General features: G+C 35.1%; 1 protein-coding gene across 1 annotated transcript in view; it reads left to right on the top strand.

Annotated features, from left to right (window-relative positions):
- IL1RAPL1 (interleukin 1 receptor accessory protein like 1) overlaps window positions 1–25882 on the top strand; it is a 1293699-nt gene that overhangs the window by 1244785 nt on the left and 23032 nt on the right. Inside the window, exons 7-8 of the mRNA XM_033119931.1 lie at window positions 9702–9834; window positions 11708–11853. Of these exons, the coding sequence (XP_032975822.1) occupies window positions 9702–9834; window positions 11708–11853 (279 nt within the window). The remainder of the gene's footprint in view (window positions 1–9701; window positions 9835–11707; window positions 11854–25882) is intronic.

The raw sequence follows: 25882 nt of genomic DNA, 5'->3' as shown, positions 1-25882 counted from the left end.
TCCTCTTGGGAAGCTGTGCACTGATGCCAACGCCTAGTACACCCTTCAGAGCAATTTTGGAACTCTTTTTCTGGAATGGCCATCAGAGCTGTCATTGTATTATTCTTGATGTCCTGAATGTCATCAAAATGTCTTCCTTTCAATATTTCCTTTATCTTTGGGTGAAGGAAGAAGTCATTGGGGGCCAGATCAGGTGATGTAGGGAGCGTGTTCCAATACAGTTATTTGTTGACTGGCTCAAAACTCCCTCACAGACAGTGCTGTGTGAGCTGGTGCAATGTAGTGACGCGAGAGCCATGAATTGTCGGCGAAAAGTTCAGGTCGTTTTCGTCTAACTTTTTCACTCAGCCTTTTCAGCACTTTCAAATAGTAAACTTGGTTAACTGTCCAGTTGGTACAAATTCATAATGAATAATCCCTAGATATCAAAAAGGGTTAGCAACATCATTGCAACACGTTCGGGAACATAATTGTCAGAACTCATGTGTGTGTGTGTGTGCATGTGTTGTTTTATTTTGTTTCCTTTTTAATTGAAAACATACTCAGATACACATTAGGTAACAAACACAAAAAAAAGGAAAATTCATAATCATTTTCTTTTTAATTTTCTTTGCATTGTTTTCCATTCTACTGAAGTTTTACTAATTATATGTTGAAATCTGTTGATCTTAAATTTTCTTATGTCTAGGCTCTAGTTCTAAGAAATTATTTTTCCTCCACAGATTCATAAAATATATTTTCTCCTAGATAATATATCTGTTTTATAATAATATTTAATTTTAATAAATCCCAATTTTATGTTGGATCATGTGAAATTAATTTTTGTTTCTAGATCATAATTCAGTTCTGATAACTCATTGCCTGCAGTTAATCTGGTACCATTTTTGAGCATTACAATTGATTCCAAAGAGCTATATCTGCCTGAGGGACAAACACCATGTTACTTTTATCATTGTTTTTAAATACACTTTGCAATGAACATGGAAACACAAATATCTCTTCAAGGTAGTGATTTCATTCCCTTTGGCAATACACCCAGAGGAAGGATTACCGTATCATATGGTAGTTCTAGTTTTGGTTTTTTGAGGAAACGCCATACTGTTTTCCATAATGTCTGTACCAATTTACATTTCCACCAGCAGTGTAAAAAGGTTCCCTTTTCTCCACATCCTTGCCAATACTTCTTTTTCCTTTTGTTTGTTTGGGTTTTTTTGTGGTTGTTTGTTTGTTTGTTTGTTTGTTTGTTTTATAACGACCATCCCAACAGGTGTGAGGTGAGGTCTCATTGTGGTTTGGGTTTACATTTCCCTGATGGTTAGTGATGTTGAGTTCCTCTTCATAGATCTATTAGCCATTCACAATAGCCAAGATATGGAAACAACCTAAGTGTCTATAGACAGATGAATGGAGAAAGAATTTGTGATGATAACCTGGAAAATATTATGCTAAGTGAAATAAGCCAGATGCAGAAAGGAAAAAAAAAACTACATGATCTCACTTACATGTGTAATCTAATAAAAGTCATACGTAGAAGACGAGAGCAGAACAGTGGTTACCAGGGGTGGGAGATAGGGGGAATAGGGAGATGTTGGTCAAAGGGTATAAATTTGCAGTTATGTAATAAGTCTACAGATCTAATGTCCAGTATGATGACTATGTTTAAAATTACTGTATTGTATGCTGGAAATTTGCTAAGAGTAGATTACAGGTGTTCTCATCACAAAAAAGTAAAAATGGTAACTTTTTGAGGAGATGATATGTTAATAAGTTTGACTGTAGTATTCATTTCACTGTGTGTATTATATATATTTAAAACCATCATGTTCTACACCTTAAAAATATACAATTTTATAAAAAAAATGAAATATACAAAAATCTATGCATTTTGCTCTTTGTTTGGACCATCCACATTCTGTCCATTGCTATCATCATTATACTTCTTTAGGAAAGTTATGGACAATATCTATCTACTTAAATTTCTAAGTAAATATAGAATTAGTTTGTTGAATGCTACAACTCATTGGATTTTTATTAGCAATAACATTAAATCTAAAATATAACTTAGAAATGGACTTCAAATATATTTCAGTTTTCCATCCAACACTTTGCAAACTATATATGTGTGTGTGTGTGTGTGTATGTGTGTGTGTGTGTGTGTGTATATATATATATAGAGAGAGAGGTATATATATGTATTTCATAAAACCTTTGATCTGACTGAATATGATTTTGTGGTTCATTTATTCACTACCACTTCTCATTACAATTTGTTTGTTTTTTATTGCTAGTATAAATAAGATCTCTATTATTTTCTATTCAGTTACTATGGAAATCATGTATGATATTGATTTTTAGATATCAGAGACCTTAGCTAACCACAGGGTTTACTTCTTGAGGCTGACAAAACCATAATAAAAATCAGTGTCTCCTAGAGAATAACATTAAAGAAAAACTAATTTAAAAACCACATTGTAGCTGAAATAAAAGTATATTAATTTGCTACGAATCATCTACTTTAAAAAAAACTCCGATTTATCAGATTTCGAAACTTACCCCACGAAGAAAAACTTTTTTTCTCCTGAATTGCCTTCTTCAATTGTTTACTACCATGGGGCCCCAATATGCTGAGATAGATTCTCCTACAATTTCATATTGGGCAAGCTGAGTCTTGTTTTAAAATTTCATAAGCCAGCTTTTAATGGTTTTAAAATTAATGCCCATTAGACTTGCATTCTCTGTTGTTTTCGTTTTGCATATTCTGGCTCTATTGGGTTTCTTAAGGGCGTTTTTTTTTTTTTTTTTTTTTTGACGTGAAGTTCTATCCAAATATATCGAGATGGTAGACAACCCTTTCTCTAAGCATTACCACATACACTCCATTTGTTCTACATGGATGAATAGTCATATTTTTGACATGATTTTGACATGATCTATTTAGAATAGTAACTCAAACTGCATGTAGAATAAATCAAATTGCACAGATTTTTATATTTTATAATACAAATTCAAAAGCATGTTATAGCAAAAGACCAAATTTTAACACTTTGGCTAGTAAAAGATTCCTCTAATTTGTTAACATTTGGACACTTGAAAGAACTCTTTCTTCAAGAAAGTAAAAATATGAGTTCTTCTGAACTGTTTCAGTATGCAATTATATTATCTTCAAATAGTACTTTTATCGTCTCTTAAAGCATCTTATTGTTTTTTAATGTCTAATTGCATTAGCAAAACTACAAAATATATTAGTAGGTGTCCTTGTATTGACTTTAAAGGAGATAGTCCTGTGGGCCTCGTTTATGTTAACTTCTTGTTTAAAATATGTTTACTTTTACACATTTGGAAATTTCTCAGTTTTTGTTAAAAATGTAGACCTTCAATAATTTATTCAGTTCCTCTCATTCTCACCTAGAATTATAAACCTATCATAGGGTCTATACACTACAGTGAGGAAATAAGCATTTTAGGTATGATGTTGAAATTTACATTCTGTGGTCCTATAAAAGCTCTTTCATCTTGATATTGTTTTTATAATTTTGAACATTACTAGTTATTAATAAAATAATCATAACTAATAATAAATTTCTGGTTTAATATGAATGGTAAGGATCACAAAGAAATACAACTGCACACTCATTATAATAAAAAAGTCAGATACCAAGTATTGACAAACATGTAGAGAAATTGGAACCCTTATACATTGCCAATGAGAATGTAAAATGGTATAGTCACTTTGGAAAATAGTTTGGAAATTCCTCAAAGACTTAAATATAGAATTATCTTGGGACCCAGCCATTTCACTCACAGATGCGTACCCATGAGAAATTAAAGCATATGTTTTCACAAAAATTTCTGCAGGATTATTCGAAACAACATTATTCATAGTAGCCAAAGAGTGGAAATAACCCAAATGGCCATCAACTGGCAAATGGATAAACAAAATATGGTATATACATACAATGGAATATTATTTAGCCATAAAGAGGAAAGAAGTATTGGTACATGCTTTAACATGGATAAAGCTTGAAACATTAAGCTAAGTAAAAGAAGCCAGGCACAGAAGGCTACATACTACATAATTCCATTTATACGAGATGTCCAGAATAGGCAAATCCATAGAGACAAAAAGACAGATTACTGGTTGCCAAGGGCTGGGGGTTGGGAGGAAATGATGAGTGACTGCTAATTGGTTCAGGATTTCGTTTTGGGGTGATGAAAGTGTCTTAAAGTTGATTGTGCTGCTGGTTGCACAGTTCTATGAATATACTGAAAACCATTAAATTGTGCGTTTTAAATGGATAAATTGATGATATGTGAATTATATCTCAATAAAGCAATTAAAATATGCATGCAACATCTTTGAAAAAACAATTTTATAGACAGCAGTATGCTGCTAAATGTGTAAACATTGTTTGTCCAAGAGTAATTCTGACATGTAGGTAGTTGTTACTTTCATTTACATTGGCAAATAAGAGTGAAGCATTGGAGGTATATGTCAGAACTTTATTTGTTCTTCAATGAAGTAAACAACTTCCTTTGCCAAATCAGATTATAGTTTTTGGCTACTAGACGAATATTTTTTAATGTTTGTGATTTACCAGTATAACAGCTATAGACATGACATTTTTAAGTTTAATCTGCATTAACATTTCCTCCATAGACAATCAACAAAACAATAATCATACATTGATTTGTACTGTTTGGCAATTTATGGGGTAAATACTCCCACCACCGTGGTCAATTGCAAGCTACCAATATAATCTCACTAAACGTGCAGTTGGGAAGAGATGTGCAGTAGTACACTATTATATAGTATTCCCTCCAGACAGATCCTAAAGAAGAATAATGTAGCAAAATAATTAGGAAGTTTTGAGTATCTATTAACCTTTGATTTTAATATACTATGTTTAATTGTAAGTTTATATAATTTAATTTTAAATGATGACTGTGTTTAACAACCTGCTTGCAGAATTTCTGAAAATGTAGTACTTGACTCTCACAAGCTGGTATGAACAGGCTCCATCCTATAAGTGAAATCATGTCTGGATGAGGAGGCTCTGTATGTGCAATGTGAAGGCTAGTTTACAAGAGAGACTTGGCCTGTTGAGATAGACTGTTGGCATGTAACCTTTAATTAATGAAGCTTTGATAAAATGAAGCAAGGGGAAATGCAAGTTTGAAAGATATTATGCAGGTTATTAATGAATTTGAAATTATTTATTGAGTTCCTAACATATTCAAGACACTGTAATGGGTCCTGGTAATTACAAAGGTAAAAAAAACAGACATAATTTCTGCCTTTGAGGAATGAGTACTCTAGTTACTGGGTTAGACATGCTAGCAAGCCAAATATTGTCAGGAATATATTATGATAAAATACAGATATTTTCCAAGGGCTATTGGAGGGAGAAGACAGAGTGTTCCTAGGAAAGCAAAGTCAGACTTTTGGAAGAGTTGCTATTTGAGTTGGGATTTCATGGGTAAGAAGTAGTATACTGGGTAGAAATGAGGAGAATATAAAGCAAATAACATACTGTTAAAAAGCATGAGAATATGAAATGAATCCTGGATGGACTACTAAAATTCAGATGCTAAAAACTTGTTATGTAACTGGCATGTCCTGTTTCATCAGCCTAATGTAAAAACACAGTCATGTCATTTTTATTTTCCTAAATCCTCTTTCCTAATTAACTTCTTAAATAAAATTGTCTATTCTATTTTTCTCGTTTTCCTATTTGTCTTTACTAATCTCTATCAGCCCTTATTGAATGGGAGTACATCATCCCTCCCTAGGTCCCACCTTGCCCCATGAATTTCTATCAACTCCAGGTTCTTATTCAGCCTAAGGGGAAGGGATGAGAGTGCTTTATTCCTGCTTTCAAACACAGGCAATACACACTTTGGGTCCAAGGCCACAAGGAAAAGTACTGGGTAGACACAGCTTTCCTACTAGACGCAGGCATTTGTGTAGTCTCAGGTGTGAGCCTGACTTCATCTGGTCTTCTCTCAGGATTGACTCTACTGGGCTCCTTTCCAGCTGGCAGAACTATGCATAAGAAGGGTAGTGCTGCCTTTTGCTCAGCCACACCAATAGATATAATTAAGAGAAACCACTCACAAATCGCTTCACAGAACAGAACTCTGCTCAAGTTGATTTTCTGTCCTGATTGTATTGTGTTTATTTTTTTAATTAAAGTTTATTGGGGTGACGGGTTAGTAAAGTTACATAGGTTTCAGGTGTACAATTCTGTAATACATCATCTATATATCATATTTTGTGTTCACCACCCAGAGTCAGTTCTCTTTCTATCACCATATTATTGGATCCCGTTTGTATTATCATGTTGAGAAGCAGCTGGCAACTCCCCACTCTCCTCTCTGTCTCTCTCTCTATCTGTCTCTCTGTCTCTGTCACTGTCTCTCTCTCTCTCTCTCTCTCTCTCTCTCTCTTTCTCTCTCTCTCTCCCTCTCCCTCTCCCCTTATCCCCCACACACACGCACAGTGATGCATGTAAATTATAAAAAATATATTTTCTACCTCATCAGGCTTCCTATTTAATCTCTGCTTTGAAAGGCTTCCTATTACCACATTGGTAAAAAGCGTAGTGATCTGTAGTCACTGTTATCACCTATGCTTTAACCTTTTAAGAAATTATATGGAAATAATCTGATCTTTGCAATGACTATTCTTTGTGACCCCAAAATATTGTAACATTCTCAGTCCTCCTTGATTCTCTCTGATCCAATCCCTGTTTTGCAAGGACAGTAAGAGTGATTTCTTTAAAATGCAGATGGATTTATGTCAGTCTACTTGAAACCAACTTAACATTGCCCTTAAATGGAACTCCGAATTCTTCAACAAGGCCTACATGGAAGGATAGGGCTGTGACTGCTCTGGCCTCATCATGTTTTATTCCTCCCCTAATCCTTTCCCATCCTCACACCCCAAGTACATTTTAGCTTCAGGCACTGAAGTTATTTTCTTCCTCCACAGTTCTCAGGCATTCTCTCACTCATGCTCTTTCCTCTATGCCTGGAGTGCTGTTCTAATTTTCCCTCCACCTTCTTTTAATTCCTTCCATGAATTTCAGTCTCTGAACCACAGCAAGCTTAATCGAAGTATGGATAGAGTTCCACTAGGTGCCCCCCTATCACTGCAGATACCCCCAGTACTGGGGTTCAAGGCCAGGTAGATAGTCAAAGCCCAAGTGAGCAAAGGTGATTGACAAAGCAAATTGTTGCTTACGTGGGTGCAGGAGCCATTTCCTAGGTGTGGCAGCACAAAGCCTGCTGGTGAAAGACATGAAGAATTGGGTAGTGGAAAAATCACTGATCTGGAAAAGTGGGACTGTGACAAGAGAGACAAATTCAGGTCCCAATGAGGGAGTCAATTGTCCTCTCTGCTAAAGAATGTCAGAGTGAGTTACTAAAGGCATAATCATTATTTATAAGCCCCCATATTTAGTACAACTACCAGGGGTGCCAAAAAATGTATACAAGTGTACACTTTGGTCAACGTTGCTCAAGCAGTAGTTCGCCGTCATCAGAAGTGTCTGGACGCTGATGGCAACCACGTGGAGCACCTCTTGTAACTGCAGAAGTCAAATGTGACTTGTATTCATCTTTTGTTATCAGTATATACCGAATATTGTAATTTTAATAGTTTTTTCCTTTCGTAAAATATGTATCCATTTTTGGCATCCTCTGTATAATGGAAAATTAGGCAATTTCTGGAGATTTCTTTTATGAGTTCTAGTCATTAACTCCCACTTAAAAACGAAAACTTGACCCCTTAAAAGACAGATTTTATAAATTATTGATACATACAAATTTAAATCTCTCTATGTTCATTCTGTTGGCATGTGATGTTAATTATCACGCCATGTAGTATTTTGAAATTTACTGTTGAATTCATGACTACCTTGACACCATAACAAGTAGTGCAGTTGCATAAAAGCTAGGGCTCTTATACAAATGTAACATTGGATTGACACTTCCCATAGAAATCTGCGGTTGATTTCCAATGAAAGATTGACATTTAGTTATCCATTTTCTAATGTAAACATTCTCCAACACAGGGGGATTCCATATTAGAATATTTAGAAAATACTTATGTACAGAAATTAATAATAAGGGAAACTACTTGGAGCTCCATTTTGCTTCTTAAAAGCTTGTACACATTTTCTGGACTTGCCTTATCTGGTCTCTGATGATGACTATTATATATAGAAACAAAGTCCATGAGAAATCACTTGGAGAAAGATAAGATAAAAGGAGAAGGCTATATCATGCTATCTTTGAAATATTAGAAGTACAAGAATTTATTTTTGGACTGTTCTTACACAGTGGACATAATTAAGATAATATTATTTTATCCAATAAAAATGATCTTGTTGTGAAACTTCAAGAATAGAGTTTACATATGGGTGTACCCATGGCAGGGATTAGAAAGAGTTCATCTAAGTTCGTTATGCTTTTCTCTGGATTTATGCTGTAAAATCACTCATCAGCACAATTTCGAGAAATGTTCACTCTTTAATTCATAGCTTAGCTCCAAGGCTTTCAGTCTTTAGACATGGCCTTCTTTGTACCTTCAAGTTTCAGAGTTGTCAGGTACTCTAGAATCTTCTCAGGAATTTTTAAAATTGAGAAAGTTTGCTTACTTCATCCGGGTGCCAACGAAGGTGTCACCAGGGCCTAGTTTTCATTTCCTCATGTAGTACCCATCCCTGAGAGTTCCCTTGCCCCAATCCAAGTGGAATAGGACCTTACAGGTCCCCATGCCACCCTACCCCCCCCATTTTATAGTTCCACTTGGAGGCAGCAAGATTTAAAAGTAGTATGTATTGAAATATTTCAGTTTGCTAATGGCTTGGGTAAACTAAGTGTTTGCAAAATGGCATGACCTGTTCCGTCCAGAAATAAACCTTACTTTCTGCAGACATTAAATGCACTTCCACCATTTAGTCAGGGACCTCCACTTACCTTATTAAGTAATCGACCAGTCTGTATTCACCATCACAGTGGTCTCTGCTGAAGACCATATTGAAAGAAACTAATCTCCACAATAGTATCATTGATTTTACATCTAATAAAAATCCCCAATATTTATTCTCATGAGTTGTTCATTTGTGTTTTAATGTGCTTTTCTACCTGAGCATGTGTCAGTTTTTTTGATTAAATTATTTTTCCTTGTACGGTAAAAACATATTTTAATAACGTTTTGGGGGGATCCTGGATATACAGTTCCTTTTCTTTCCCATCCAAAGATTTTGTTTCGTTTCCGTTTCCCATATTCAGCACTGACAAACATCTTCTAACTTCCTTATAAAATCTTATAATTATCAGCATATGTACCTGATATCATGTTTTGAGAAGGGCACATCACCTCTGTGGTACCTTCCCCAATAATTTATAGCCTCAATCTAATCATGTGAAAACATCAGACAAACCTAAATGGAAAGCGGTCTATAAAATAACTGACCAGTCTCCTTCAGAATCTCGTAAGTAACTCCCATTTCATTAAACAAGCTGTCAAAAGCACACATTTTATAAATTTGATCAAGATTGAAAACACCTGAAAAATATTGTTAGAAAGATGTTTCATTATATCAATGAAGTGATTAAAACGTTCTCTCCCAGTTAGCCTAAAATAACAGTGTGCAAATAGTTTCATAATGTATTTCTATCATTTCTCTCCATAGGTGACTCAGCTAATCTAACCTGCAGAGCTTTCTTTGGGTACAGTGGAGATGTCAGTCCTTTAATTTACTGGATGAAAGGAGAAAAATTTATTGAGGATCTGGATGAAAATCGAGTTTGGGAAAGTGACATTAGGTAAAATATTTTTTTCTGTCAGCTTGTACAGTCAAGATTAACATTTGCTCTGTTAGTGAATAGAAAGTGATCTAGAAGAAAAGGCTTTTTCTTTTGTTTTACTATTATAATAAAAAAATATTGCAACATTTAATGGCAAAGAGGAAAAACACTTTTAAGAGGCTGACTATGGAGCTGCAAAACATGAATGTCATTTGCAAAGAATTTAAGAGAAATAAAAAGGAGTTTTTTCATTGAGGAATGTACTGAATAACAGACAGACCAAAATGCCATCAAATATGGAAAATGTGACATTGTGCCTTTTGTTTGTAAGAGCTCTTTGTTTTAAATTATTAGGAGGAAATATTAACAACGTACCAGGATCCAACCAAATATAATCTCTGTCATTTCTTTTTATATTTTTTTCATATTTGAGTTATCAAGTAGTCTTTGATAGGAATGATAAAAGCTGCACAAAATGTTTTCATTACCTTTTTTATTCTGGCTTTAAAGTCTAAATATTACTATAGTGGAAATGATAGAGAATAACCATTAAAAATACCATAGATTTGGGGTAATGATGCTTAAGCCTCTGTTTTAAAAAAATGATTTATTTATTTGTTCATTTGCTCTTAAGGATTGAGGTATTCCATTATGATTAAAATTACACTTGGGCATAGATACTCATTTTTAATCATAATATAAATAAGCAAGCATAACAATAATTAGGTTATAACTGAATAAGAATGCTAATCATTTGTAAACATTCTTCCATCTAAAAGTCACATCTTCTTGTTGTATATGAGCATTTTAGCCAAGTATATGAGGGTTCCTCTTCTTGGAGGAGGACATTTTTAAATGTGAGGACATTTAAAACTTACTCAAATATATCAGAGGAAAAGGTTTTCCATAGAAAATAAAGACATATGAAACTGTCATATAAGGTTATTTCTACCAGTATCTTCTTTCTTCCTGGCAACAAATACACACGAATCTTACACTCCAAGTGAGTTCTGAAATGACCAGATGGGCACTCTCCAACATACTAAAATGTTCCTATGCTATTTTTCATATTTATAACTTCACTATTATTTTAAGAAAAGGCAATAAATCTCCTAACTTTCCCCCATATCTTTTTGTGGGTGCTCAGAGAAGGTTCAAGAAAGGTATTTTTTTTAATCTGCATTAGAAAGTGTTGTGCAGAGATGAGTTACCAAACAGTGGGAGGGTAGAGATGGAAACTTCAAACAGGGAAACGGAACTTTACTTTGAAGATTTCCACTTGCTCTGAAAGGTGACTAAAATCTTTGACGGTGAGGTTAATGAACGTTTACTATTAATTTTAAATGTAAGAATTAAACACTTCACCGGAACACTTAGTCTACAGGTTTATAATTTCATATTTCTTTTAAAATAGGCAATTGATTTGTATCATTAAAAAAACAGGCTGGAGATTTCTTCAGAAATGTCAAAATAACTCAGAAAATTTCTATTCTTCCTTTTTTTTTAATTAACCTGATATATAATTAGTCCTCCAGCCTAAGAGATTAGAATTTCTTATCTCACCTTTATATCATATTTCTTCTTAAAGGGAAAGCATTTGTAAACTTTTCTTCAAGGTCTCTCTCTCCTCTTTATTACGACAGTGTGATTGTTCAGCTAAGAAAGATAATTAACTTCAACTTCATTAGCAGCTACAAAGACAAACCTACTCATTAGAAGTGAAGAGGGCATTATATAATTTAATTAAGATAGCATCAATCCATAGCCAAATTTGAAGCACAGATACTATAGGTATTTTCACATCGGATTCAGATTCCTCTAATTTTTTTTCTTTTTCATGTATGTGTATGTTTGTGTGGGGTTTTTTGTTTCGTTTCGCTTTATATTTTAGAATTCTCAAGGAACATCTTGGGGAACAGGAAGTTTCCATCTCATTAATTGTGGACTCTGTACAAGAAGGTGACTTGGGAAATTACTCCTGTTATGTTGAAAATGGAAATGGACGTCGGCATGCCAGCATTCTCCTTCACAAACGGGGTGAGTGTAACCTTCTAAGCTTGAGTGGTCAACTGAGCCTATAATGAGAGGGAAATAATTGGGAACCAAAAAAAAAATTAAAATTTGTTTTTCGACACAAATTTATTCTAAATAAAATAATCACATTAGCAGTTGGGCCATCAAGGGAAATAATACAGTGGATGGGTGACTAGCTCAGGCTCTAGAGTCAAATTTGGATTTATTGCTCTGCTTTAATACCACCTATATAACCTTGGGCATGGTATCTAACTTCCCTATGCTTCAGTTTCCTGATATATGGAATGGGAAAAATAATAGTATTGACTCTGTGCTTTAAAGGATGAAAGAAACAAGAAATGTGAAGAGTTTGGCACAAAGCCTGTACACAGGAAGTATTTAATTAAATGTTATTTATTATTATTAGAAAAAGTCAAATCAGTTAAAAATAACTGAAATAGTTTTAAGTAAGTCCAAAATTGTGTTCCTTATTGGAAGGTTATTCCTTTAGTGTAATAATTATGCCTGATGGATTCCGCATTGCAGTACTCCTTGACGTTCTTTTTTCTGCTTCAGAAAACTTTTACATATGTAAGATCCTCCCTTGATTAATAATAATTCATTAATTGTTCCTTAATGAATTATTATTAGTCAACTATTATTTGTTAACAATAATTCAAGTAATATAGGTTATGGTTGAGTGCAACATCTGCCACTTTAAATCTGATTCTACAGCAGCCGCGACACCTTATGCACAGGGTTAAAATATATATAAATATATATTGAATTGTTTGAAATTAGGGATAATTGTAAATTTTGAGCTATGCCTTATAGTTGGTGAAATTTTTATGTACATTACAAAAGAAAAATACTTCTCTTATATTACCCTAAGTAAAAACTTTCTAGTTTTTCAAACAAGTACACTTGATGTTCTCTTACTCAGCAAATCTACAATGATTTTAATTTCAAAGTACATGTTTAATCCTAGACTCTTTGAGGTTGAAAAGAAAGAAAACCTTGAAGACTGTTCCCCCACACGCACTTTATTGGGCAATAGATTCCTTTTGAATAATGTAACTGAAAGCTATTAAAATACACACGTCTATTGTCAAGGTGACTACAATATTAAAATAGTCTACTTTAAGTGAATGTGTGTAACAGGAAAAGTAAGCAGCAGATAGCCATATGATTGTTTCTTTCTCTAGCTTAACATATGTATTCAGTCAATGAAGGAATCTTGAATAGAAATGCAAGGTGTGATTGAAAAATATGGTAAATGTTTACATTTTAAAAAATTTATTGCAGTAAAAGATATATTGCCATTAATACCCCTTGCTTCAAACACACTTATCCCATCATTCTTGCCAGTTTCTGAAGCAGTTCTAGAAGTCCTCTTTGGCGTGTGTCTTTCCTTCATCCTCCATCATGACAACGCTCTGTGTCACACATAGCTTCTGGTAGATGGCAATTTCTGTCAAATAAAAACATTACGGTGTGTCCTCACCTACCTTATTCACTGGACCTGGCACCGTGCGACTTCTCGCTCTTCCCCAAAGTCAAAATGACCATGAAACGTAAACGTTTCGAATTGATTCAGGACATTGAGGCAGCCACGACAGCGCAACTAAAGACATTCATGAAAAAGGACTTCCAGAACTACTTCAGAAAGTGGCAAGAATGATGGGACAGGTGTGTTCGAAGCAAGGGGCAGTATTTTGAGGGAGATTAATGGCAATGTGTCTTTCACTGTAATAATTTTTTTTAATTTAAACATTCACCATATTTTTTAGTTACACCTCATATTATACATATAAAAGGACAGAAATATCTTCTCAGCGTTGAAATCATCTTAAATGTGTAATTGAACTACTCCATAACATCTCCCAAGTGATCTATCATCTTATACTGGGTCAACACTCCCTTTTCAGGAGCCAATTCTGTCTTTGAAAAAACGTAACTATTAGAAAGCATCTCTATTCACTGTCTATCTGTCCCTTGACCCCAGTTCTACATTTTTAATCTCTCTTCCCCAAAACAGCCCTTTACGAGTTTGGGCTATACATCTGTGTTTGAAGCAAGGGGGATTAATGGCAATGTACCCTTGACAGTCACTGTGATCCTGCTGGACCTTTACTTCCCTAGATTCAATTTCTTTAGTTTCTTTTATTAATTTTTTCCTTTGTGTGGATAACATACTTTCACCATTCTGGTCACTCTCTTCAATATACTCTAATTAAAGTGTCTGAATTATTCCTTAAGAAGGGAAGTAGTGGAGAGAATATATAGGGCACAAATAAAAATCTGTTGACCTGGACAAAATACATTTCTTTTTAGGGCAAAGTAGGAGTTACCATTAAGTACTAATCATAAAGAGGAAAGGCAATGAATTGAACAATAATTGTTCACGAACAATTAAGTTCGTGAACTCATCCTAGAAAAAGTGCTACATACCTCATTGCTGAATATCATTATGGTCACCCCCTAAGTACTCCCCTTGGGAAGCTATGCACCGACGCCAGCGCCTAGCCCACCCTTCAAAGCAATTTTGGAACTCTTTTTCTGGAACGGCCATCACAGCTGTCTTCGTATTACCCTTGATGTCCTGAATGTCATCAAAATGTCTTCCTTTCAATATTTCCTTTATCTTTGGGTAAAGAAAGAAGTCACTGGGAACCAGACCAGGTGAGTAGGGCGGGTGTTCCAATACAGTTCTTTGTTTACTGGCTCAAAACTCCCTCACAGTCAGTGCTGTGTGAGCTGGTGCATTGTCGTGATGCAAGAGCTATGAATTGTTGGTGAAAAGTTCAGGCTGTCTAACTTTTTCACACAGCCTTTTCACCACTTCCAAATAATAAACTTGGTTAACTGCTTGTCCAGCTGGCACAAATTCATAATGAATAATCCCACTGACATCAGAAAAGGTTAGCAACATTGTTGCAACAAGTTCCCAAACTTTATTTTCAGGCCTCAAATTTAAGGGGATACAATTATTAAAGCTCTTACAGACAGGCACATGGCCAGAATGGGTCAAACACCCCAAGCTGTTTTTAGCGTGTGTGGCCTAAGGTTAAGTTGCCTATAGCCACAAAAAGCTTCTAGTGCTACAAAAATGAATGATTGAAGAGTGAAGGAAATTGTTTGAAAAAACTTTCCCAATAATGTCTGTTTATCTAAACTAAACATGAAGAAAACTGTGACCAGTGTTAGAGCACCTTTCAGTACTTAAATCTTTCATGATTTTCAAATATGTATTTATGCCAACAGCATTTTATTCTTAGCAAAATGAAAGCATTAAGAAGCTCTAAAGAATCCTTCAAGGTCATATACTCCAAAAGTCTTTCTTAAAGTTAATGTGTGCCTTCTTTTTAAGGGGGATGCAAGCAAATATGTCATCAATTCACCAAGGCAGCAATGTATGCAATCTCCTGTCCTTGAGAGGCTTATAATCATGTGGAATGGTTTATCCCAGTCATCTTTGGGGAAAAAAAGGACTTTGTCACCAGATTTGCAAGGTTAAGAATGTGAGGGTACAACACCTGTAAGCCGATAGTTTGGGGTTTTAATCATAGGATCCCTGAAGAGTCAAATTGCTGGCATACTAGTAATCATGTAATTACCAGATGAGTTAGTATATTACTCAGAAGACTAAAGCTCAGAGAAGGAGATGGAAACTGTCAGTATTAATCATATTTTTCTGTCACTGACTCCTAAATCCCTTATCTTACAGCCCTTGAAAGTCTTTCTTTTTAAAACCTCCCTAGAGAGATATGTTAAAGCATTTGATGAATACAGATCTTGTAAATCACAAATTATCAGTTTTGACAAGTAATCTTGCCAGGACACACCTTTGCCAAAGTTACTTAGGCATTTTTTCCACCACAGTTGCCTTTTGTTCAATATTGTTGATGCAATAAAAAAATGGTATTATAGCCCTCCAATGGGTGGTATGGGTTTTTTGAGATATCATTCCCAGGCCAAATGAGTCTTCCTTAATGCCAAGAGGATACTACAATAAATAATTCATCTAGGATTAAGGTAAGTTAGATTCTGGACCAGCCTTTTATCTTAAAAAAAAATAATAAACTCTTAATTCCGCAAAAACTGGCTGAAAATTTACCAGGAAATTTGATCATAGATAAACCTTACTTGAGAATATTCAAAGTTGTTGATTCCTGCAGCCAGGGAAGGTATTTTGACAGAATAATGTCAGACATTCGATATAGATATATTTCACATTCTATACCAAGAACTGGATTATGCAGCGAAAGAGAGACAAAGAATAAAGGGGCAAGGGCCATAGGGCCATATTAGTCTATGACTGCCCGCCCCTTATTCCTCACTCCACTTTCTGGCCTGACAAGCTCGAAAGTTAGACCCTTGCTTCAAAAAGAACCAAAGCGGAGAATTGATACATTCAGTATTGTGTCATTTCTTGTTCCCACTATTATCCATACATGATTGAATTCCATGTTGAAGTCTCTGAATATTTTACCCAGATGCCTTTGCTTAGGTTTTTAGTTGCTGGTGCTGGATTCAACATGCATCAAACACTGACCTTCAGTTTCCCTCCAAAACTCTGACCTTTCCTATTCTCTCCATTTTTTTACATTTTCCATTTCCCTGACACAACCAATTCTACAAATGGAAACTGTTGGCGCCCAGGGTATGCCACCTCATAATATCCCATATGGCATATTGATTATTTTGAATTAAAGGTACTTAAGAAACTTTCAATGCAAGAAGGATCTCCTTCTCTATCTGCCCCCCTTTAACCAGGAGATAAATCTCCCATGTGAAAGGTGCCCTCCTTGCCCCTGGAGGCTGAAAGGACACCCTTATCACCAGAGTTAAGGAATCCAAAAAACTCACGTAAACAAACCTTGTTGCCGCTTTATTAATTTACTACCCAAGCCCAAACCTCGCTTAGATTCCATACTAATGAGAACTAACTTTTTTTTGTCCTATGAATTCCTCAAAAGTTTATTGTTTCTTTGTATAAAAAGTATAAAAAGGTGCCTGCTTCTGTCATTTCTCTGAGCATCATTTTATGATTTTGAGCATCATTTATGATCTCTTATACTCACAAATTAAATTGTTTCAATTTTATTATTAGTCTAGCCATGAGAACTCAAGAAGGGTAGAGGGGAATTTTCCCTTCCCTGACACTACTCAGCAGCATTGTGCTCAGTCCTAGCTGCCCTTGTACCCATCAGGCGGTCCCAAATTTCTTTTGCACTCTGTGTTTTTGGTCCATACCCTTTAACTCAAGATGACCTCAAAGTGTGTACGTTTACTATTGGAGCAAAACAGTTTAATGGTTGAGGTTGTGGACTCTGGAGCAAGGCTGTCTGTTCAAAACCCAACTCTGCGCTTACTATGTGTGCTATGTTGGACAAATTTCTTAATCTCTGAGAGCCTCAAATTTCTCACATATAAAATTGTAATAATAATGATACCTTCCATATAGAGCAGGTCCGAGGATTAAATAAACTAATATATGTCAGTATGTATATCACATGTGTGACATATATTTATCACCCAATAAATGTTAGCTATTATATTTCTCTGCTCCAACCACATGATATTCTTGGTAATTGAGGATGCAACAATAATGTGTTTCATTAAAACCTCCCTCAAATCTAATTTATCTTTTATTAATGTGGTCAGCTTTACCTCCAGCAATTTTGTTCCATTGATTGTATATTTTACCTTATAGTAGATTTACTTTAGTTTGAATGTACTGCCCTAAAGTAGATCTTCTTTCATTTATTCATACATTTAATGATAATTATTAAGAGCCTACTATGTGTCTGGCATTCATAAAATTAAATGAACAGGAATTAAGAACCTATTTAATTTGAAATGGCATTATCTGCTTTTTAAATTATATTGATATTAAGCATTCCTAATATAGAATTGTGCTTCTTGGGAATGTTTAGCTTTGCAACTGTCACATTAAGGGGATGTTCATTATCAATCCTGTTCTGAATGGTTGTGTTTTGATATATTAATTATAATAATAAGGCAATTCATTCATCATGAAGTCGTTTTGGAACTGGCAAAGCATCTATCTGAGAGACTAGCACTAGTTAATAATGATGAACATCTAGGTATTTTTCTATTCCCCCTCAAACCCATTTTAATTCTTGTGCACACTCTCTCTCCCTCCAAAGAATGTAGTCGATAGGAATTAGACTTGTTCAATAAACTCCCTAGTCCTCAGAATATCTTTAGTAATGTAATTAACATGCACATCATTTAGGATGCATTGTTTTAAAGCCGGATGAATTTAGACCCAGTGGACTCCTTATCCCTTCTTATAATGAATCATTCTTGTAATATGTGTCCCTATCTTTGTTAGTATTTACCTAGTGCATTTATTTACTGAGAGCTACAGTAAGACCATAGAACTGTTTAAACCTCTCTCGGGGCTCATTTGACATCTTTGACCACTGATTTCACAATATGGAAAAACCAAACTTTGCCCAGATATCAAAACCTCCTACCTCTCTATATGGTGGCATCTTCCTAGAAAGACAGTGACCCATTAAAAACTGAGTAGACATGCAGGAAAGAATCAATTTTATTGAGTCATTGCCATGGGGGAAGAAAAATATTTTCCCTCTACCTTTCTAGATTCTTGGAGGGGACTGGCCTGTAATAAGAAACCAGATTAACAGGAGAAAAAGAAACTGAAGTTCCATAACATGCATACCTCCCGTATACATGGGAGAGACTCAGGAAAACCGAGTAACTCCTTGAAATGGCCAGACCCACCACCTTAAATACCATCTCAAACTAAAGACGGAATGAGATGTTGGAGGGAGGGACAGTTATGGAAAGTTATCAGTAAAAGCACAGTAAACAAGGATAAGGTTGTTATACATATTTCAGTCCTTGCCTTCTCCATTGACCAGTTTCTAAAAATTTGAAGTCATCCTCTTTCTGGTACGGAGAGGGAGAAACTCTGGTAAACGGAAATTTCCCTTGTAAATGTAAATGTGTCTTACAAAAGGGTAACTTCTTGGTTTTCAGAGCTTCTTCTATATCTGCTGTTTCTTAAAAATAACTAGCTTAAAATAATACTTATGCCAAAGATACATATCAGGGTAGTATACTCTGTTCCACTTCATTGCTTATGCAATGCCAACAGATTAAAGAACTTAAGTTATGTTGCTGCAGCATCTGCAAATCAGAGCCATCGGGGTTAACAAATTCTCTCCTTGGATAAGATCTCACATTTTGCATTCCAAATTTTCTTCTGTATCATTTTTCTGGCTTCTCTCTTCTTCAATTATGTAAGACATCTGAACAGCTGACCCCAATTTTTTTCTTGGTAGCTAATGGCAAAATAAACAAAACACACAAAAATAACACCACACTTGGAGGCTATTACGAAGGGCAGGAGCACAAGTTGTCTGATATTGGTGATTTTGTACCTTTGAGTTTCTTGATATGGACATTTGAAAAAGGTTATTTGATTGCCACCAAAATTACAGGCATGAAAACTAACCTATTTCCTTAGACAGGGAATATGTGATTTAAGTGAGGTTAACTCCATGTTATTTTTGCCTCAACACTGGAATATTTTTTCAAAGGTCTGTTGATTGCAGATTTTCCTGATCAGCTACAGCATGGAGATTTATTATGTAGCATACTTTTGCCTGGTAGTCATTTTGGTCATTAAGTTTTCTTCAGTATGAAATAGAATATCCAAGCAGCATCTTTGTTAAGAAAGAAAAGGACCACTATTTACTGATGATTAACTTATTTCTCAATTAATAACTAACAAAGGGATGATCCTGGACAAAACCAATATTGGAAGCCAAGAATGATAAAACCTTCAGTTTGTATCATTCCTGTTGAACTAATTATGTGGGCCAAACCTCTTAGTATTTAATTGCACGTGGGCATAGTCGCTGGACATCCTTTATTTGTTTTATTTTATTTTTCACTTGTTTTCCTAGCTAAATATTAAATTATTGATAAAGGTCTTTATCTTGTACTTCTCTGTTATATGATTCAATATACATAACTCACTTCGTAAATGTGATGAATGGGGTGATTAAATGTATTCTGAGTAATATGAACTTTGCAGCAGAATTTCTCAATCTTGTCACTATTGACATTTTGGGCCGGGTAATTTTTCATCATGGGGGGCTGTCCTATGCCTTATAGAGTGTTAAGCAGCATCCCCGGCCTCTATCCATTAGATGCCAATAGTACCTTTCCCAGTTGTGACAACGAAAAACGTCTCCAAATATTCACAAATATCCCCAGGGGACAAAACTGCCACCAGTTGACCTACAGTATGGGCATCATCAGAAGGACAGGTTTTTAAGTCTTGAAAACCCTCCAAGATTATACCTGATGTGATTGGAAGGTCAAGAGATTCTCATACCACAGAAATTGACAAAGTATAGATGATTCTCATACCACAGAAATTGACAAAATATAGGTTCCTTGTGTCCTCCCTCTTGGAGAATCAACTAGAAGTCCCTGGAGAAGTGCTTCACAATCTATTTTTGCTGTTGTTGTTGCAGTCTTTACAGTACACACAAATCACCTAAGGAGTTTGTTAAACAGAGATTGGAATTCAATAGCCTGGGGAGGGGCTCAATATTTGAATTTCAAACAAGTTCCTTATTGACCACTTATGGTGCTGGTCTGTGGCCCAAAATTAGCATACCAAGGTCTTTGCCTAGGCAATGGATCCTCTTCTAAACTTGGTAACTCTCATAGGGAAAGAGCAACTAGCTCTCTTGAGTTCACCGTTTCCATGAGAGAAGAATGAAAGAGGAGTATAGCCAGTCAGTGGGACTAGTTCCCACTAATTGCCTCATTCTTTTTACATTGTCAACACCTTCGAACCTATTTGAACATTGCCCTCACATTCTGCTCTTAATGAGGTTACTTGCCTCGTGTATTCAGTGAAATTGTGCTTTATAGAAGACATTTGCTACTCAGAGAGATGTCTTAGAGGGCACTCCTCAAGTATTAAATAATTAACCTCTTAAATGAAGAGAGCTGTCATTGTTAGACATAGTTCCTACATATCCCCTTAGGAATATCTCAACAGCATATATATGAACTCTTGTATTCAGCTAAATCTCAATTATATGTAGTAAGCAAGGGCAGGCAAAGTGTGAGAAATGAACATCCACATATTATTCATAAATGACCTGATGGCAAAACAGGCAAAGGAAAAATAACACAGTCACCCAACCTGGGTAAACAGTTTCTATGTGTTCAAAAGTTCAATTTGTTTTAACAGGCATCTGTCTAGCATTTAACAGAAGTTATAAAACACAAGTAAACCTCAGATGAGAGCAGAGGAAATCCACTGGAACTCCGACCTTTGTGTTGTCTGAGAATGACAAAATATTAATTTAGAAAATAATAATTTAAAAAATAATAATTTAGTTTAAGATATTTGCAAGAATCCCACCGATATCATCTAGCACACACATAGCACATTTCCACATATGTGATCAGAGATCACAAACAGAATAGCATATTTGTGGCCACCACCCATCTACACACCACTCTCTCTTCCTTCTCAGAATCACCTTTATTTTCTCATTATTTCTAGGTCAAAACAATCTGTTGACTGACGGTGTTTCATAACCTGCTCAACATCTCACTTCACTGATGGCTGCTTAAAGATGATTCATATAATGCTGTTGTGTGAAAAAGCAACAAATCATTCCCATTCACCAAATATGCATTAAGTGACAGCTATGGGCAAAGCACTGGGTTGGGTGTCCTTAGCAGTGGAGTCACTGCTGCCAGAGGGATGTCTACCACCCTCCTAGCTCATTAAAGCAACAATTTGGGGGAGAGGGAGATGGCTGTGCATTTTTACGGTGGTGAATTCCTGCAGTCAGTTGAGAAATGGCACAACTGGGTCATAAAATGCAAGGTATAACTTTTAATAAGCAGTTCCTGTATATCGAACTTTGACAGCCAGGTCAGTAAAGTGAGAAATTAGACATGACACATAAAAAAATGCTAACTACTCTCCTGGGTCATATAGTAGGAAAAGGTGTGTTGATTTCCAATAAATTACCACGGTAACTTGTATTAGATTTTATTGTTGAGAATTACATTTGCCATCTGTAAGAAATATGTTAGCTATTTGTCTCTGTTTTTAGGGCACAGATACTATTTTTAGCATGTGTTCTATGAAGGATGATATATCTGGAGGTTGATTTCTCTAAATTAAAAATAGACATTTAAATGCTATTAAAATACATTTTATTTTTATTTCACACAAAAATCCAGTGGTATATTTAAGACAGCACAAAAAGGTCATTTTTAAAACCACCGAAAAATCATTAGCATAAATTGAAATTTGATATGAATGAGGACTGAAAATAAATTGTAAACTGGAATGAAAAAAAGGACAGTTACTTGACAGTGTTTTGTTTTTGACTCTTCACTTGTGCTTGACCTAAAGCAAGTCTCATTGTGTCATTGTTCTTCATTTTTATCATTTGTAAACTAATTGCTCTTAAGCCCCAGTGCAGGAAGAACATATTAAACCCTGAGTGACTAATAATATGTATTAGCCCATTTGTCAGATTTTCCAGATTCTCAAGAGTTTTGAGTCATTGTACCTCATTTTGCAAATCTTGGAAGTGAAATGAAGTGGTTGCTCTTCCCAGGGATTTTCTTATGGTTTTAAGCTTTTGTAAAGTTGACTCAGATCTTTAGATGACAAGTTCCTATAAGTGCAAAACAGAAATTGCAATTCCTTAAGATATGTGACTGCAGTTAAGAGTAGTGACTGGTAATGGCTGTCAAATTCATGGAAACTGAAATGGAAGAGGCCATTATCAAAGCTTAAAAGAACGACACACATAAATCGCCTCACTTAAATCAGCTTGGAATTCTAATTCTTCTATGTAATATAAAATGAATACGGCTTGAAAACTCATTTATACTATCCCACAATTTCAAGGTAATGACTCACAACTGCTTGGATGCACTTTTAATTCTCCCCAGACAAACAAATTTGTCTATATTATTTAAGTATCTCAGTATCTAAAATAGCGTAAAAGAATACATTAAATTAACCAAGTGTTAATAAATTCTTGACTAGTATTTCTTTACAAAATGAGAAAGGGAGGCAAAGTTACCACTATTTTCCTCAGCATTTTTATGTTTTCAGAAAGCAGAGAGTGATCAAAAAGATTCAAGAGAGATAAGAAATTGATTTTTTCTGTCACTTCCATTGAGGGAAATGAACCAGCGCATGATTTGATTATTGTTCTTGCCTTAATAGTCTCTAGCTCTGTGGAATCAGAAAGATTTTGAATGAAACTTGTCTCATGAGAGAAACAGCTTTTGCCGAACACATTTCATTCTAATGCTTTCGATAATTAGGAAGTATGTTTAAAACCGTAAAGGAAGAAAATTATAATAATAACATGAAATTCTGAAGTTTATCAAAGCATCCCATTTTGTTTATTGCAATACAATCAGTTTTTACATGTATAAAATACTTTATAAATCTGTTTTCAACAATTGAATATACTGTAAATCATCATGCGATTTTTTTAGAAGGGTTCGATGTTTTTGTACAAAACATGGCTTCTTCTGTTGGTTATCTCAGCAGTCCAGATGTTCTGGGTCCTTAGGCCAATCGAAAGCATTCCCAATGGAAGACGAAATTGTTCTAACTGTGACAATATATTCTCTGATGGAGGATTGCTTTTAGGATAAACACTGCAGCCCTTAACAAAAGGAGTAAAATGGCAATGCCACCTTCATTCTGACAATTTTCTCTCAAGAGATGTTTTGTAACATTCCATCTGTGCCTGTCTATTTGTATGACATGTTCAGAAGGAAATTCCTAGTAGAGAGAAAGCAAATACTTCCTCTTCTAAGAGATTTTCTTTTAGGCATTGCTGAAGTTTGACACCTTGATACAATAGTCCTGTCTTCTAAGCTGGTCACCTGAGGCCTATTTTGCCTTTACTATAGCAGTATCTTCCTTCTTTGTCTAGTTTCTCCCCATCATACTCAATCTTATAAGATCTAAGATGAAGGAGGAAACATATGAATACTTTGTATGTTTGAATGTGTGCAAATACATAATGTCTGTGTAGTCTTTAGATAGACCTATTTCAAACAGTGCTTTTATAATCCAAAGGGGAAATGTTTCCAGTGATGAAGCTCTGTGTTAGTAATACCACATTATACATTTAAAAAATATGTCAATTTTCCTCGAGGGAGCATCATTGTCCTATTTTTCTGACCTAATTTTGGGAAACCTGGCTTCATTGATACCATGAATCCTTCAAACAAATATTTATTGACAAGGTTCATGTCAGTTGCTTTGAAAAGAAAAAGAAAAAGATAAACAACATAGTCTAGCTGACAAATCACTACATGAATTTGCCTCCCATCAACCATTATAACATACATTCATTTTCCCTGTACTCCACACCCAGCTACTTGCCAAACACCTTTGCAGGCACTGTTCTATATTGTGCCACACAATGTCCAATCCCTATATCTAAAGTCCCCCAAAAGAATCACAAACACGCACGTGCACAAACACCCCAAGTGAGTTGCTCAACTACGGTTATGATACTTACAGTAGAGTATTTCTTACACCTATACAAAAGGCCTAGCAGAGTCACACTTAAGTGCACAATACATATTAGCTTTCATTATTTCGTTTTAAAATAATTGCCTGTGTGCCTGACTCTGCAACTAGACATGATCTCCTCTAGCGCAAGAGGCATATTTCATCCATCATGGTATCACTAGAACTCAAAGCACTATGTTTGGCACATTTAAGGCACTTACTAAAGAGAAAGTGAATGAGTGAGTGAAAAGAAAAAATAAATAACAATATCAAAGATGTAAAGCAATGCATAATTTATTTCTAAATGCCGAGTGAATACAAACTTTCCTAGTCCTGTAAGTCTATACAAGATTATATTGTCTTGGATTTATGAATGAAAGAATATTGCTAAACCTATACTATGAAGTTGACCATTTTTCTATAGAATGAAGTTTTATTACCAAGTTAATCAGCTGCATATTAATAATTATACATCATCAGTTGCCTGAACCTTCTGGTTGGCTGAAAAAGTGGCTCACACAGATATTCTTGGAATTTTAGAGCGGGAATACACAAAAGTCTAACTTTGTATTAGGAAATTGAGTTTGTTCTTATTCATCCAGTTGTTCATGTATTCAACAAATATTCATTGAGCACCTGCTATGTCTAAGATAGTTTTCAAGGTGCATAGATAGATAAATAAAAAATATGAACAAAATAGACCAAAAAAAAATTGCCCTGATGAAATTTAAATTCCAGTGGGAGGAGACAGACAATAAACAATAAGAAACTTATTAATAAGAAAATTAAATATTATGCTACCTAGTGATTAATGTTATAGGAAAAAATAGAGAAAGAAAAGCAACGCAAGGTGCAGCCACCGGCTTGTGACTTGGAACGAGCGGTCAGTGCACTGAATTGAGATGGTGTTCTATGAGCAAAGAGAAGCGAAGAGGGAGGCATGCAGAAATCTGGGGAGGAATATTCCAGTCACAGGGAACAGCCAGAGTAGAGGTCCTAAAGTAAAGCAATCATTTATAATGCAAAACAATAAACAAAACTAAATGATATAATGCAACATGGTAAGTCACCAAAAAAGCTACAGAAAATACATGTCCTAAGGAATCACTTTTAGTTGGAAAAGCTTCATTGAAAGTGCAGGTCTTCACTTCATAAGTTATACAAATGTCTAATCGCTGTGATGTATACATGAAACTAATGTTATATGTATGACAACTGTAATTGAAAAATAAAAAACTGTTAAGAAGAAAAAAAAAGAAAGTGCAGATCTTAACCTTGCCTTGCAGGATTGGTAGCATTTTGATAAGTGGAAAGGAAAAGTTCTAGGTCGGTATAGAATTGGGAAAACATATCAAATTAATTCACAGTTGAAGGGATTATTCTGGCTGGAGGTGTGGTATCTATACACAATGGAATACTACTCTGCCATAAGAAAAGATGAAATACTGCCATTTG

This window comes from Rhinolophus ferrumequinum, chromosome X, assembly GCF_004115265.2.
Source record: "Rhinolophus ferrumequinum isolate MPI-CBG mRhiFer1 chromosome X, mRhiFer1_v1.p, whole genome shotgun sequence".
Taxonomy (NCBI): domain Eukaryota; kingdom Metazoa; phylum Chordata; class Mammalia; order Chiroptera; family Rhinolophidae; genus Rhinolophus; species Rhinolophus ferrumequinum.
The sequence above is the reverse complement of the archived record's forward strand: the minus strand, read 5'-3'. Positions and strand labels throughout refer to the sequence as shown.